The 16,895-nt window shown below is 40.5% G+C and overlaps 1 protein-coding gene across 9 annotated transcripts in view; it reads right to left on the reverse strand.

Annotated features, from left to right (window-relative positions):
* Window positions 1–6,296: 6,296 nt before the first annotated feature.
* ARHGAP24 (Rho GTPase activating protein 24) overlaps window positions 6,297–16,895 on the reverse strand; it is a 662,096-nt gene continuing 651,497 nt past the window's right edge. For all 9 annotated transcript variants that reach the window (XM_040479190.1, XM_040479180.1, XM_040479183.1 and 6 more), the window contains 2 exons: window positions 11,162–12,239; window positions 6,297–7,144 (listed from right to left, as the gene is read on the reverse strand). In XM_040479190.1, the coding sequence (XP_040335124.1) occupies window positions 6,901–7,144; window positions 11,162–12,239 (1,322 nt within the window). In that variant the 3' untranslated portion in view covers window positions 6,297–6,900. The remainder of the gene's footprint in view (window positions 7,145–11,161; window positions 12,240–16,895) is intronic.

Genomic DNA, 16,895 nt, shown 5'->3' on the forward strand with positions numbered 1-16,895 from the left:
AACCTGACTCCAGTGGGTTTAAGAGAACGTGGAAAGTGAGGAATTATAAATAGGTAGAGAAAATTCAATACTTTTTTTCTAGAAAGTGAAGCAGAAGAATTATGCAGAAATTAGGCATAAATATGAGATGAGAGAATTTTTCAAAGAAGTTTTTATAGCATGGGTATATGTTGATGAGACTAATATATAAAGAGCAAATGAGAGAGAGAGAGTATTTATTTGAAGGAGTGATGTGCTTGAAAAGCCCGGAGGGATGCATATGAGAGGAGAAGTTGGCTTGGTTGGAGCAGGTGGCCCAGTCATTGTAGCAAGAGGTAAGGGGGTGTCTATAGGTTGCATGAAGATAGTTGAGTGGCTCAGTCAGTTAAGTATCTGACTTTTGATTTTGGCTCAGGTCATGATCTCAGCATGGTGAGATTGAGTTCTGCATTGGGCTCTGCACTGAGTGTGGAGCCTGCTTGGGATTCTCTCCTACCCCCTCTCTCGGTACCTCCTGTCCCCCTCTCTCTGTCCCTCCTTCCCACGCCCCTCTCTCAAAATAAATAAATAAACATTAAAAACAAACAGGTTATCTGTAAGGTTCTATAAGTAATGTTACTAGCTGATAATGAGGAGGGGAAGAGCTTATGGTGGTTTGAGAAATCCGAAACAGACCTTGAGAAGAGTGAAGTTAAGTTACTAGGCAGTGATGAGAGCCATGTGAACCATATTTATTATACATATAAGGTGAGGCAAGTCAACATGGTGGTCTATTGCTCTTCAACCATATTTAGTTTCTCAGGTGCGGGTTAGGAATAAGCAAGAATTGGATTTGGCCAGAGTTGGGTTAGGTGTTTTTCCTTCCCAGATGAGTACAATGGTAGGAAAGGACATGAAGGGATTTAAGAATGAGGAAAAGAGAATTATGATGAGGAACCACAGAACCACAGAACCACAGAAGATGAGCATGGAAAACTTCAAGGAGGGAAGAAGCAGTGGTATGAGAAGATGACAGCCAGTGAAAACCTAGCAAAGTCAATGGCTGATCAACGATTTGGGAGTATTTAAGAGTTGGAGTGGTGGTGTTAAAGGAGTGATCTAGGAAGGGCATAGGTGATGATGAGACTGTGAGTGCTTAACATGGAAGTTTTGGTGATGGTGCAGTTACTGGTAATGGCACAGTAAAAGGGAAACTGTGGACATGGATGGTGGATGTTTGGGGCAGAGAGAGAGATAAAGATTTTCAGAAGTGAAAAAGAGCTGAGTGGCCACATTGGTGGGTGGCATATAAGTAGTGGCTTCGGGGGAAAAAAACAACCAGAAACAGTTGAATAGGTGCTAAAACATTTGGGCATGTGACATGTACTCCACAGAGGTTATTAGGGAGGTGGGAGGATATTAGGTGTGGAAGTAGCATCAGAGAGCAAAGCAAGACCTAGCTCTCCTTCAGGTTGATGACATGCAGGTTGTGGAAAGGGAAAACAGCCATCCTTGGGAGGGTTGCAAGAAGTGGTGTCTTCAGGAGGTAACCATGTTTCAGATAAGGAGATTTAGGGGAGGATGTTGGCAGTTTTAAGATTCTAGAATGTATAATGGAAAAGTTTGAGGAGTAGGGAAGGAATCAGAGTTTGAAGCAAATGAGGGGATATACTGAACAATATGAGGCTAAGCATGATATCGAAGGCAAATGACATGGGGTTTGGGCAATTTCGGCAATAGGTGGTCAAGGATGAGAGCAACTTGGCACAACACTAGGGCTTGCTTCAGTGTGGCAGTAATCGCTTCCAATGAATCCCAAGGAGGCAGGGAATGGGTGTGTGGGGAGGAGAGGGATGGGATGGGCAAGGTGCTTTTACAAAAACTGGTAGTATGCTGGGGGCCAATTTAACTCCTTATTCGAACAAATCCGTACTTTCCACTTAAGAAAGGTAACTCTCCCAATATGGGCTGATCTTACCTGGGCTTAGCCCTACAGGGGCCAGAAAAGTAGCAGCTACACATAGTCCATAAATAGAGTGTCATTCAGGCCAGGACCTGAGCCACAAATGGCTCATTAAAAAACACTTTTCTCCTGCTAAACTTTCTACTCAAAGATCTACAGTAGGTTCTGTAGATTTCAGCTGCTTGGGGAGCTGTTAGTTTTTCATGTCACTTTGCAGCAAGGAGCCCTCAAGCCGGGCAGTCAACTCATTACCCACTTGTGCAATTAAGAAGACCATAAAGAGAATAACGAAACAGGCCATTGGGAGCCACAATTCCAGCACTCTTTCGGTGGTTTGTGAGTTCAAACAAGGCAAAATGTGTCCAGGTCTGGCCGTTTCAGTTGAATAAAAGAGTGGAAGCCACATGGGTCCTAAGCGTTTTCAGATCTCCTGGCGGTGTGTGGGTGAATTGTTATGCACAATGCCACTCTGATGGGGAACACTTGGTAGGTCATTTTAAATCACTGGAAAGGCTCCCTAAGGTCTTCACTGAAGGCACTTCTGCACATATTTTTCTGTGGACTGGGGAAGCCCCTGGCCAAACTGCTATCCTGTCTGATAACTTCCTACTTACCCTTTAAGAATTACATCATAGTCATGGCTCTACAGCACCTTTCCCAGCCTCATTTTATGACCTGATGTACATAAGTACATCACCTTCTGTGGTAATTATTTATAAATAGGTGTCCCAGGCACCTAGTCTAATGCTGGTGTAGCATGTAGACACGTTCAATAAATATTCACTAATAGTGCTGCTGATGTGAGTCTAGACACGTTTACTGGTCATATTCCTATATTTCCATTATATTTTGCCCAGTACTTTTGATACTGAAGTTTTCTTCAGCGTCCACACAGAGTTGATGCAGGACAGTTACAGGTAGTTCTTTAGACAGTATTCTCAGATCATGGATGTAATTGTACTATCTCAAGTAGAAAGGATGACTTGGCTTGCCTCTTCCTTGCCATCAAATCTCTGGCAGTTTATCTGGGCAAATGTAGAATTAGGGTCCGTGGGACAAGGACATCATTATACCCTCTGCTGGCGAGCATGCTGGCCATATTCTTGAGTCCAGAACTCTATATTCTAGAAGTTGGAACACCCTTTCAATGAAGTAATCTGAGGGCTGACAGCTGCCATTTGTTGAGCATTTACAACATATACTGTGCGAGTCACTTCATTTTTCATTTCTCAAAAAAACAAACAAAAAAATGAGGAAGAGGCACTGGTATTATCCTACTTTACAGAAAAACAAATCGAGGCTAGTGAACATCGTGTAACTTTTCTTAAATTCTGATAGCTATGAAGTGGCAGAACTGAGATTTGAATCCAGGTCTCTGATTCCAAAAGCTCATAGGTATCATTTTCTGTGATGCGACTCCAAGCAGGATGCAGCTCTCCAATGTGAGAAACACCGAGGTCTGTGGCCAGCAGCACCATCTTTAAATTATCCTCAGTTTCCAAGTTGAGATAATTATATCAAAGATTTAAAGTATCTTACCTGGAAATGACCTCATTTTTTAAAGGAAGGCACAGCTTTTTAAGAAACAAAATAAATAGGAGTGACCTTATTAAGTTTCCCTTGAAGTTTTTAGTCATTTCATCGTAAAATTACACATAGAAGCTACATAAAAAAGTATAGACTTCACTTGGCCTACTATCACACCCAATTCTATTTTAAATGTTCTCTGAAGGACACCCAGCCATATGGTTTGGCTAGTGAAGCCAACATTGTAGACTCAACACTTGGAAGCAAATCCTTTCTCCTGAGCTCATAATTGAAGAATCATTATAGTTACCTAAACAGTTTTAAAGAAGTCTATACAGGATGTAGCAAATGAACTCTTTATACTACCTACTTATTTCCAATTCATTTTTATGTGAATTTGCATTTAATACTTTCTAGGCATTTAGCCGAATAGAAGAGCTAATGGAAACTCAGATGGACAAGCTACTCATAGTATCCATTGATTGAAGGTCATCATCACTGAGATCAATAATTAAAATTAATAACAGCACCCTCATAGGCCAAAGGCCAGAAAATTCTCTATGCTGGTACTCTATGGCATAAAGGGTAGAGACAGAGGGATTTAAGAACAATAAGATAAAATTCTACTCTCTTAGGTTCGGAGGCTCCATTTATTAATAGAGCTATTAATAGAACTAAGTGGCAGGCACTCGGACAGTCACATTACATATCACTTTTAAGTACTACAACATCCCTACTTTGTAGAAGTTATCTCCACTTTACAGATGAAAACACTGAGGCTCAGAAAGGCTCAGTAATTTGTCATTGCTGTGCGTCTTGCCTAAGGAATGTTGAGATGCATATCTAGGTCTGTTTGGCTCTCCATTTCCTGCTATTTCCATCCAGCATGCTGCTTCCTAAAACGTTTCTTATTTGGTGAAGATAATAATCAGACATGGACAATACTGAAAGAGATATACACAAAGTGGGAGTGTCAGATAATTTGGCGTTGAGATCCTAGAAGGGGATCTGACATTTGATTTGGCTCTCTCTAAAAAAAGAAAAAAAAAGAAAAAAGATTGTGCCAGGTAGAAGGAAGGTAGTCCAGATGGATGTGGTAAAAGATGGTAGAAAGTTCCAGAGGCATGAAATGGCATGGCAGGGGTTGGGGATGTGGGAGGAAAGGAAAATAAAACTGCAGGTCACAACTTTACGCACCATGTGAAGGGCGTATCCTGTGGGCAAGTGAGAGTCTTTACATGATAGTAGCAAAGCTATGACAGAGTCAGATGGGTGGCCTAGAGGGGACAGCCTGCAAAAGGGGAGATGCTTTCACCAGAGATGAGGAGGAACTGGTCAAAGAGAGTAGATTTAAAAGGTAAGGATGAGTGGAATAGATAGTACTTGGTGAGTGAATTTAAGGGTGAAGAAGAGGAGAGAGAACAGTAAGAATTAACATTCATGGCATCCTTTCTGTCCACGAGGTGCTGTGCTTAGCTTTAACAATCTACATATTTGAAACTACATAATAAGTCCATGAGAGGAGTATCTTTATTATTCCCAGTCTATATGGAAAAAAGTAACACCTAGAAGTCTCAGTATCAGCTAGCAAATTATAGAAAACTTGAATGCAGGCGATTTGACTACATGATCTTTTGATTTTTACTATTGCATCTTTTGACTCACTGGATGAGTCCAAGGTTTTCATTCACTAGGACAGGGACCGGGAAGAGATGAAATGTGTATAGAGAGACTGATTGAGATCAACATTGTACATTGCGAATTTGACTTTCTTACAGAACGTACAGGTGGAAATATCTGGTTAAATAAAGAATTGGAAGGAGAACAGGAAACTAAAGGTAAAGAAGGTATGATTATACAGAGAGAGGTTAAAACCGAGGGCCCACATAAGTGTGTTGGTGGAAGGTGGATGGTGACAAGGATAGACGGTGTAAAGACTACTCCCCATTTGAAAATAAGTTACATACAGACATAGAACCTTCTAACAACTCAATCCTATAAACTCAAGCAGTCTTTATTTGCAATGATGCCTTTTGTGACTTTTTGTTCTAGTGTGAGAGATATTTATTTGCCTGACTTCTCAAAATCATTGCCTTATTGGAATGTGAAGAGTTGTTCTCCCCAAACTCTAGGTCCAGAGAGCGCTGGGCTTCTCTAGAAGGTCACCATTACTGATGTTCATAAATTTGTCTGAACTGGACCTTTAAGCATCCACGTCTTAAGATTCCTGTGAACAAATATGTTTTCAAGAGGGAAGAACAATATTGTAAAAATTAGAAACAAAATAGTTTGCTTCTTCCAAATGTGTCTCTTTCTCCTTCGGGTCTATCCACTCCATACCCTGCTCTTGTGGCACTGCCTCTGCCAGCAGTCCTGTGGACAGAATCCCAGGTGACAACAGAACAGTGGCCTGAGCTAGAGAGAAGTGTCACTATACGGCACATACTCTTAACTGAGGGGTCACGGTCACACCATCACACTGCCTGCATTGCAAAGTGCTTTCTGGAGGATGAAGGAAAAGTCTGAGTGGACAAGAAGTGTTCCTGTGGCACAGTGCAGCAAGCATTGTTTCCCAATCTCCAAAGAGTGGGAAGAGCTTTTTTTGGAAACCATCTAGCAGTTACAGAGACTCAGTCCAGAAAGTCAGAGTAATTCATGACATGACTCAAGTGCTTGTACCATTCCCCCACTAAAAATGCAGTCTGCACAGGAGACGTGCATCTGTGGAATTGGCCAGGTAGACAATAGGCCTTGAGAAGGGGACTATTTTACAAAATCCACAATCTTCTGTGTCAGGATACCTCGAAAGAAAACTGAGCAGTGTCGAGGGAAGAATTTCAAGAGCAAATCAAAGGTTTCTGGTGATTCTATTGTATTTTATAAAACCATTACATTTCTCTTTTTGGTCATGGCGAGGTCTATTGGCACAAACAGCACAGCCACAAAGTATTCTTTTGATTTTAATAACTCATCTGATATATATTTATATATATTTATATATCTGCTCATCTTCATTTCCTCAGCAAGAGGGGAAATAAAAATATTGATCTATAAAATAAGCTGATGAGAACACAATGCCAAAAATAGCTTATGTTAAGTGCAAGGGGTGAAGCTTGAAAGCAAGCTAAATTGCAACGACATATTGATTTAACATTTTAAATACAAGACTTGCAATAAAATAATTCTTGAGATATGCTTCTCATTTTTAGTTTACTTTTTAAAAACTACTCTCTATACACAAATCCAGTTGTAACACTTGACAGTAGCATTATGGGGCATGATAGAACTTTGGTACACATTGCAGATATGGATGGGTAATGTCTGTAAATGATATTCCTTCACCAGTTAGAGCACTGTACAGCAAGGAACCAGCCACCTGATCCCGTAGAATGTTCCCACCAGAACCACGGAGCCCTTCCCAGATCCATTGGAGACAGCGGGAAAAAGTGGGCTCACTGGATCCATATCGTGTTTCCTCTCTCGGTTCTCCTGGGTTCCACTGTCAGCTCCCCAAAAGTGGAAAAAAACTGCTCCATTTCTTTCTGAAGCATGTCGTTTCTTTTCTCTGCATCTTCTTTTGCTCGCTCTGCATTTCGCATTTTGATTTCTATCATTGTGAACTTTTTCCTTTCTTGATCCAGTTCATCATGGAGGCTCATCATTTCTGTTTCCAAAGTCAAGTTTCGCTGTTCTAAGCTAGATAGGATGGGGGGGGGGGGGGCGGAATACAAGATAAAGCAATTTTATTCACTTGAAATGTGACAGGGATACAAATATTATCTGAACTCTGTCTCTGCTATGCTTAGGAAATTGTAATGGGCCCTTTCAAATCAGTGAGGCTAGGTCCAATGATTTAAAAGGTGTTAGTTTCATTCATTCATTCATTCATTCATTCATTCTGCTAGGATGATTTACTATCATTTAAAAAAAGTTTAAATTTTTTTTTTTTGAGAAAGAGAAGTGTTGGGGGGAGGGGCAGAGAGAGAGGGAGACACAGAATCCAAAGCAGGCTCCAGGCTCCAGCTGTCAGCACAGAGCCTGCCTGATGTGGAGCTTGAATTCATGAGTCGTGAGATCATAACTTGAGCCTAAGTCAGACTCAACCAACTGAGCCACCCAGGTGCCCCAATTTACTATCATTTTAGCAAGAAGCCCCCAAGACCTCTTTTGGAAGCACTTAGTCGTCATTTGATTGTGAATGAATGAATGTCAGCACAGAGAAGCCAGAGACTGATATCTGCACAGAATGGCAGATGCAGAAGGCAGCCTGAACCACAAGGCTTTCTGGAGTCATTTCATGTAATGTTGGCTTTACTAGAAGAAAGGGGGGAAGTGATAAAGCTGGGGGAAAAAGGACATCATATTTGCTTTCTATCAAAGGAAAAATAATGATAGTGAAAATATCATCAAGAGATAGCTTAAGTCTCTTATGTCAGGAAGTAACTAATCAAAATAAAAGTGGCATAACAATATGAATACCAGAAAAAATTGATTTTTAGCAAAATCATTATTATAATTGAAGATGACTATTAATGATAAAAAGACTGATTCATCAGGGAGATATAAAAAATTCTGAACTTTATTCACCTATATTCACCTAGTAGTCTAGCCTCAAATTATTCCATATAAAATATAACAAATTTATAAGGAGAAATTGATAAGTCTACAATAACATTAGGAGATTTTTTTCTCAGAAATTATAGATCTGTCTGATAGAAATTAGAAGAAATGTAAAAGATTTGAACAACTTGATTAACACACTTGATCTATTAGGCATGGGTAGAATCCCAAACCAATAATGAAAGAATAGTTTTTTTTTTTTATTTTTTAATGTTTTATTTTTGAGAAAGAGAGAGAGAGAGAGAGAGCATGCAAGCAGGGGAGGGGCAGAGAGAGGGAGACACAGAATCTGAAGCAGGCTCTGAGCTGTCAGTGCAGAGTCCAACATGGGGCTCGAACCCACAAACTGTGAGATCATGACCTGAGCCGAAGTTGAATGCCCAACTGACTGAGCCACCAGGCACCCCAAGAATAGTTTTTACCAGGCCAAATAATTGATATCATACAAATGAGTTTCTCCGACCACAATACAACAAAGTGAGAAACTAATGTGGGGGGAAAGAACATCAAAGTCATGTGTTTAAAAGCTAAAGAGCATGTATCAGTGATTGATAACTAAACAAAGTTAAATAGTATCCATCTATCTATCATCTATCTATGAATTCTATTTCACTTCAATATTGGTGGGGTGTAGTTTAAAAGAAATTGAAAGAGACAAATATGACTCTGAACAGGAATGATCAGAAATTAAATAGAATAGTTAACCTCTTTTATTCTCAATGTTTACTTATTTATTTTTGAGACACACACACAGAGAGAGAGAGAGAGAGAGAGAGAGAGAGAGAGAGAGAGAGCAAGCAAGGGGCAGAGGGACAAAATCTCAAGCAGGCTCTGCATTGTCAGTGCAAAACCCAACGTGGGGCTCCAACTCACTGTGAGATCATGATCTGAGCCAAAATCAAGAGTCAGATGCTTAACCAACTGAGCCACCCAGGTGCCCCTAGAACAGTTAACCTCTTCTATTTCTGTGGCTTGGGTATGGGGCAGCTCCTCGGCCCCATTTTTGTGTGGCCCTCTCCCTCTGGCTGTCAGACAGGTAGGAATGCTATAGTGAAATTGAGATGGCATTCTATGGGAAAGTTTTATCATTTTATCAAAGTCTCTGAAATGCACTATACATCACAGAACATAAATACGTCACCAATGTTCTCCTAAATGAATGTGTACATCGGCAGCCATTCAGAATGATTTTTTTTCCTCTGCTAATACAAGTTTGAAGTGATATCTCTTGCTTCCCAGTGCTAAGTGCTACTGGTTGCCAGTGGTTCCAAAAACTACATTCACAAATGAGAGTCTTTCTTCTTATGTAAACCTCCTGCCACTTGGCATTATAAAGAAAAATTCAAACCAAGTTTCTGCTCACCAAGGTTTACAAAAACTACTTTCTAAGAAAGTAATTTTTCAACTTCATGGATAAGTAGTGCTTTAGTTTATATTTACTTTACCAAAGCTCTTGAAAATATATTTCTTTTGGCCTGAAAATTGAACAAATGGATTCAACAAATATTAAAATACATTAAAGTTGACTTTCTGTGTAATGAAGAAGCCATGTGGGGTTTGGAGGCATAGCAGTAATTGAAGCCGGACAAAGAATGGTGTTCACTGCCATGAGGACCCTAGGACACCCACACAGGAGGAGGGCCACCAAGTCACACAGCCTGAATCTGGGGTGGAGACCACAGATGGGCAACTGCATGCTGAACTGAGCCTTGGGTCTTCTCCTACTTGAGAATTAAATATCCTACATTATGCTGAAAGGAGAACATAAAAACCATCAAGTTTGTAATGTCTGTAACCCTAGTAAAAACACGGGGTGGTGACATTCTGGTTTCTGGCACAGGGTTCTGTTTGTGAGCCCTGGGCTCCCTTGTCTGTATTCCCGCCTTTGAAGTCCACGGAAACATCTGACAAACACCCCTGATCCTGCCTAGATTGCTTCTCTAGAGAAGATGCTAGGTAAACGTCTACCTTGATCATCTTATTAATAGATGTAAACTGATATAAATTAGGTTTTACCGTAAGTGCTTCCTTATAAATCGTAGTTTTTGCTCCTTGTTTCAGGCCATAATTTCCCTTGTCCATATGAATGCACATCATGTCATTGTTTTTCTCAAAAATCTCCATGGATTCTAATCTCAGAATAAAAGCCAGACTTAAGGGGCACCTGGGTGGCTCAGTTAGTTAAGCGTCTGACTTCGGCTCGGGTCATGATCTCAGGGTTTGGGAGTTTGAGCCCTGGGTTGGGCTCTGGGCTGACAGTGCAGAGTCTGCTTGGGATTCTCTCTCTGTGTCTGCCTCTCCCTTGCTCTCTGTGTCTCTCAGAAATAAACTTAAAAAAAAAAAAGCCAGACTTAAAATGATCTCCAAGGCCCTCTCTGAGTCCCTGCCCATCCCGTCTCATGGCATTTCCACTTGCTCTTCTCCCAAATGTCTGCACAGTGTCCTCTTTGACTTCCTGTAAGGCCCTGCACATGACCTTGCACCTCACGAATGCTTCTTACCCTCTACCCTGCATTAGTCTTCTCCTTAGCATCTGATCTATTCTACTACTTGATCTGTCTCTGTAGTAGAATGGAAGCAGGTTCCACGAGGGCTGAGTTTTTGCCTATTTTATTCACTGCTGAATCTTCAGGGCCTAGAGTGGAGCCGGGAAGAGTGCAGACACTCTCTCAGCATTCAACTATGAAAAGAATGAAAAAGAAAGGTCTGTTTATTTTGATACTTTTTCTTCACCCTCATTTCATCCTCTTTCCATCAGTGAAAATAGGCTCCTTACTTTCCATTTATCCTCGCCCCTCTCTTTCCAGCCCTTAACACAAACCCACACATTTACTAGCAGAAGATAGCACCATCGAGCACCTATTCTGTGCCAGGGACAAGGCTCAATGATTTCTTACATGCTTTTGAGGTAAAACCTACTCATATTTACGTTTTTCACAGTACGAACCTAAAGCACAAAGAAATGAAGCAAACTGTCCCCAAATCCCACAGCTGACAAATGGTGAAGCCTGGACTTGAGCCTGTGTGAACCTGTCCTGCAGTAGGGGGCTGTCGGGCCCTCTCTGGCAGTTAGAAGCTCCAGATTTTCCTCACCTCTTTATCCTGGACTCATACTCTATCTTCTGTTTGGTCATCTCCTGTTTCAGGCTGGACACTAAACTGTGCAGGGCACTGTGGTTGCTGGTGTTGTTGCCCACAAATGTCTCACTGTTGTCGCTGCTGCTGGTGGCACGACTGCTTCGACCTCCCACACTCCTCCGGTCACTTTTGTTTTCATAGTCGCCAGGGTGGGAGAGGTCATCCTGTGGGGGCCCATCCAAAACAGGGTCCTCAAAATTACTCCCGTAAAAGTCTTGCTCTGGGCAGGTGGTGGTGGAAGAGCGACAGGAGTTGGAATTCTCCGGGAGGGAGATTTCACAGGAGGAAGTGGACCAGGTGGCGCTGTCGACACTCTGCTTGTCATCAAGGTTCATCATGGAGAACTGCTGATGGACGTTATCATAGGTGGAGAGTCTGTTGTGCTGGCCTGACTCCCCTGCTTGTTCTTTCTGCTTGTTATCCCTCAGGGTCACGTAGCCATTGGGCAGCCAGCTCATGCTGCGACCGTTCACGGGGTTCCCAAGCATGTCGGGGTTCAAAATGCCCATTCTCACTGTTCCATTCTGTACACTGTGGGTGCCCATTTTGGTACCAGACCCCTTCAGTGAAGAGGTCCTTCTGGCCTGTAAGCTCCCATTGGGAGTGGTTTGGGTTTTCTCCAGACCTTCGGCATTACTGCTGCTGAAGGACCCATTGGTGACTATCCCACTGCCCTTATTGAAAGCAGGATTCTTTTTGACCATAAGAGGGGGGCTTCTAGAGACGTCCAGCTTGTGAACACTGTTCCTTGGGCTGTTGGTTTTACTACCTGGTAGAGCTGTGGGGGATCCATTATCCACACCACTTCTCTGGGGAGACTCGGACTTGTCCCAAGAGCACCGCCTACCAGGACTGTCCTTGGTATTATTGTTCTCCTTATTCTGTAGCTGGCCCATGGTGGCTTTCTTCTGAATTTCATTGTTGTTATTGCTCGTGCCATCTTGGGGTTTGCTTTGCAGTTCTGCATCTTTGGGGAAGAGGCGATCATGTTTGCTAATCATCATTGACATCAACTGCTGGACCACCACCGTGCCTGGAATTGCATAGAAAACACAGCAGTTTATTTTCTAATTTGAAAGTGACTCTTAAAGAACCACATTCAGATGAACATTCAACATTTTTAGTAGTAGTGCTGAACATTCAACATTTTTAGTAGTAGTATATGCAATGAACTGTACCTAGCACTTTACTTTCATTAGTTTAGTCAGATTTTAAAACAAATCAATGAATAGGTAGTTATTATCACTGTATTGTAAATGTTAAGTAACTTGACCAAGGTCACAAAGCTACTAAGGAGCAGATTCAGGGATTGAAACCAGAGTTAGCTGGTACCAAAGAACAGGCTTTTAATCATTATGCACAATTTCTTGCAAGTTTGAGATTTAATTATGAGAAATCTTCCTTAGGAGGAGGTCAGTGTGATGTCTCATCTGACAACTGCCTGAAACCATCAAGACATTTTAGTAGCATTTCTAAGTGGGACCCTATATGATCTCTGGTGGATACATGGTCTGTCTTTCTCATGTAGCAAGATACTGAAGTTCTTTTTTTTTTTCTTTTCAAATTTTTATTTAAATTCTATTAAGTTCACATGCTATATGCAATATTGGTTTCAGGAGCAGAATTCAATGATTCATCACTTACATGCAACATCCAGTGCTCAACATAACAAGTGCCTTCTTAATACCTATGCATCTAGCCCATCTCCTACCCACCTCCTTCCATCAACCCTCAATTTGTTCTCTATCTTTAAGAGTTTCTTATGCTTTGTTTCTCTCTCTCTCTTTTTTCTCCCCCCCCAAGTTCATCTGTTTTGTTTCTTAAATTTTATGTGTAAGTGAAATCATGTTATTTGTCTTTCTCTGACTGACTTATTTTGCTTAGCATAATACAGTCTAGCTTCATCCACATAATTGCAAATGGCAAAATTTCATTCTTATTGATGGCCAACTATTATTCCATTATATATGTGCGTGTATTATTGTATCCTTTAGGTAAATACCTAATAGTGCAATTGCTGGATGGTACGGTAGTTCTACTTTTAGCGTCTTGAGGAACCTCCATACTGTTCTCCAGAGTGACTGCATCAGTTTGCATTCCTTCACAGTGTAAGAGGGTTCCCCTTTCTCCACATCCTCGCCAATACCTGTTTTTTCTTGTGCTATTAATTTTAGCCATTTTGACAGATGTGAGGTGGTATCTCATTGTGGTTTTGATTTGTATTTCCCTAATGAGGAGTGGTGTTGAGCATCTTTTCAAATCAGCCATCTGGATGTCTTCTTTGGAAAAGTGTTCTCTATCTTTAGGAATTTCTTAAATGGACTTCTTAGATGGATTATTTGTTTTTTGGGTGTTTAATCTGATAAATTCTGTTTTTTTTTAACTTTGTAATAAGTTTTTTTTAATTTTATTTTTTATTTTAAAAAATTTACATCCAAATTAGTTAGCATATAGTGCAACAATGATTTCAGGAGTAGACTTCTTAGTGCCCCTTACCCATTTAGCACATCCCACCTCCCACAACCCCTCCAGTAACCCTCAGTTTGTTGAGTCTCTTCTGTTTTGTCCCCCTCCCTGTTTTTATATTATTTTTGTTTCCCTTCCCTTATGTTCATCTGTTTTTTTCTCTTAAAATGAATGAATGAAGTCATGATTTTTGTCTTTCTCTGACCGACTAATTTCGTTTAGCATAATGCCCTCCAGTTCCATCCACGTAGTTGCAAATGGCAAGATTTCATTCTTTTTGATTGCTGAGTAATACTCCATTGTATGTGTATACACACACACACACACACACACACACACACACGCATATACCACATTTTCTTTATTCATTCATCCATCGATGGACATTTGGGCTCTTCCATACTTCGGCTATTGTTGATAGTGCTGCTATAAACATGGGGGTGCATGTGTCCCTTCAAAACAGCACACCTGTATCCCTTGGATAAGTGCCTAGTAGTGCAATTGCTGGGTGGTAGGGTAGTTCTATTTTTAGTTTTTTGAGGAACCTCCATACTGCTTTCCTGAGTGGCTGCACCAGCTTGCATTCCCAAAGATACTGAAGTTCTATACGACTTTTGTCACTATTCAAAAGCTTTAAGGCATTTTAAGTGACATCAGCCAGAATGGTAAAATGAAGATCTCCAAAAATCCTCGTCTCCATAAAAGCAGCTGACACATGTGTTATGAATCAACATTTTCAGGAATCTGTAAATTAAAGACTTGGTGTAGTCTGGAGAGTGTTTATTCAAGAAAACTAGTTGACTCTCAGTAAGAACAGCAACCTCTGTGGTGTTTTACCTTTCTTCCCATCCTTTTCTCCCTAGATTTGCAACAGCCTTGAAAACTAATAGCCTAAAATCACAGTGAGAACCAGCAGCTTGGTAGACCCTGCCATGAGCAGAACAGGGTTGGATTTCCAAAGCTCCATTACCAGATATTGTCATTGTTTGACATACTTGGTGGTTCCCTTGAAGACCCCACTCACAATGCACATCTTTGTTTGATCTGACTAGTAATTTGACCAGTATGAAGAGCATTCTTCTCAAGAGCATTTGTCAAAAATAACAAGGCACTTTTGTTTAATAATATCATGGCTGCCCAAAGCAGTGGATAAGAGTTGGGACAGACAGTAGGCTGTCTTAAAAAGACACAAAGCTTAAAAGGAAAATCTGAGGAATGAGATTTCCACAGGAGGTAAAGCTTGGATCTATTCCTGGGAATCTGGAAGACTACATGAATGTTTAAGGTTATGTGTATGTCTACAGCTATGTGCATGTTCACACAGAAATTAGGAGTCCCTAGTCTCTCACCTCTGGCTTATCTTGAGGATCTGCATGAGGAGAAACTGAAGGCTCCTGCAGAGTTGTAAACTACCTGGCTGAATGTTGAAGGTTTGCCCCAACATGCATACAGAGCCTTTTGGTAAAAGATGGGAAACTTATTGGCCTATGAAATTTAAGGAAATCTTTGCCAATAATTAGTTGACAACTAAGCAAACCAAGCAGAGACTTCAGTGGCCACAAATAGCAAAGAATATAGACTTTATAGAATTAGTCCAGAAAAAGCACTAAACAAACAACAACAAACCCTAGGAGGGGGAGAATCTGATATCCAATGTTCTCATTATTATATTATTAAAAATGTTCAGTTTTTGGGGTGTCTAGGTGGCTCAATAGGTTAAGCATCCGATTTCAGCTCAGGTCATGATCTCACAGTTCATGAGTTCGAGCTCCACATTGGGCTCTGCGCTGACAGCTCAGAGCCTGGAGCCTGCTTTGGATTCTGTCTCCCTCTCTCTCTGCCCCTCCCCTGATCACGCTCTGTTTCAAAAATAAATAAACATTAAAAAATTTCTTTTAAAAATGTTCAGTTTTCAATAAAAATTATGAGACATGCAAAGAATAAAGACATTATGGCCCATATACAGGAAAAAACAAACTCTGAGGAAGCCTAGACATGGCACTCACTAGACAAAGACTTTAATTCAGCTATTTTAAATGTATTTTATTTTATTTTATTTTATTTTATTTTATTTATTTTTTTAAATGCATTTTAAAAATTAAAGGAAACCATACCTAAAGAAACCAGATGAAAGTGAAAATAATGTCTCACCAAATAGAGTGTATCAATAAAGAGAAACTACAAAAATGAACAAAATAGATATTCTGGAGTTGGAATTTATAATAAGTGAAATGAAAAAAAATCAGTAGAGGGAATTAACAGCAGATTTGAGCAGGCAGAAGAAAGAATTGGTACACCTGCTAACAAATCAGTAGAGGTTACCCAATCTGAGGAGCATAAAAGAAAAAGAATGAAGAAAAATAGACAGAGCCTCAGAGACCTGTGGGACACCATAACGTATACCATCATATGCCCGATGGTAGTACCGGAAGGACAGTCCCAGAGAAGAAAGAATATTTAAAGAAAGAGGTGCTGAAAATGTCCCATTTTGATGCAAACCATGATGTGTATATCCAAAAACTCAGCAAATTCCAAGCTAGGTAAATGCAAAAGGATCCAAACCTAGACTCATCATAGTCAAGCTGTCTTAAACCCAAAACAAAGAAAGAATCCTGAAAGTAGCAACAGAGAAGCAACTCATGCACAAGGGACCCTTAATAAGATGAACAGCTGATTTCTCATCATTTCTCATTGTCAGAAGGAAATGGGATAAAATATTCAAAATGTTGAAATAAAGACTGTCAGGTGAGAATTCTATATTCAACAAACCTATGTCTCAAAACGGAGGAGAAATAAAGACATTTCTAGATAAACAAAAACTGAGAGAATCTGTTACTACCAAACCTTGTTCAAGAAGAAATAACAAAGTTCAGGGCATTTTAACTTTTTTTTTTTTTTTTTTGGGGGGGGGGGAGGGAGAGAGCAAGCATGGGAGGGTCAGAGAGAGAATCCCAAGCAGGCTCTGCACTGTCAGTGCAGAGACCTAATTGGGCTCAAACTCACAAACTGTGAGATCATGACCTGAGCTGAAAGCAAGAGCTGGACACTTAACCGACTAAGCTACCCAGGGGCCCAGAGTCAGGACATTTTAGATGATTAAAAGACCTTTGAGAAAGAAAATAATTCTCTTACACATATTAAAATACTATGATTTCCATTTGATTCTCATATTTTCACTATGCACTGTAAAGTATGAATTAGAAATGAATAACAGGTTTCAGAC

Source organism: Herpailurus yagouaroundi, unplaced genomic scaffold (genome assembly GCF_014898765.1).
Source record: "Herpailurus yagouaroundi ecotype Mexico unplaced genomic scaffold, PumYag 28, whole genome shotgun sequence".
Classification (NCBI taxonomy): domain Eukaryota; kingdom Metazoa; phylum Chordata; class Mammalia; order Carnivora; family Felidae; genus Herpailurus; species Herpailurus yagouaroundi.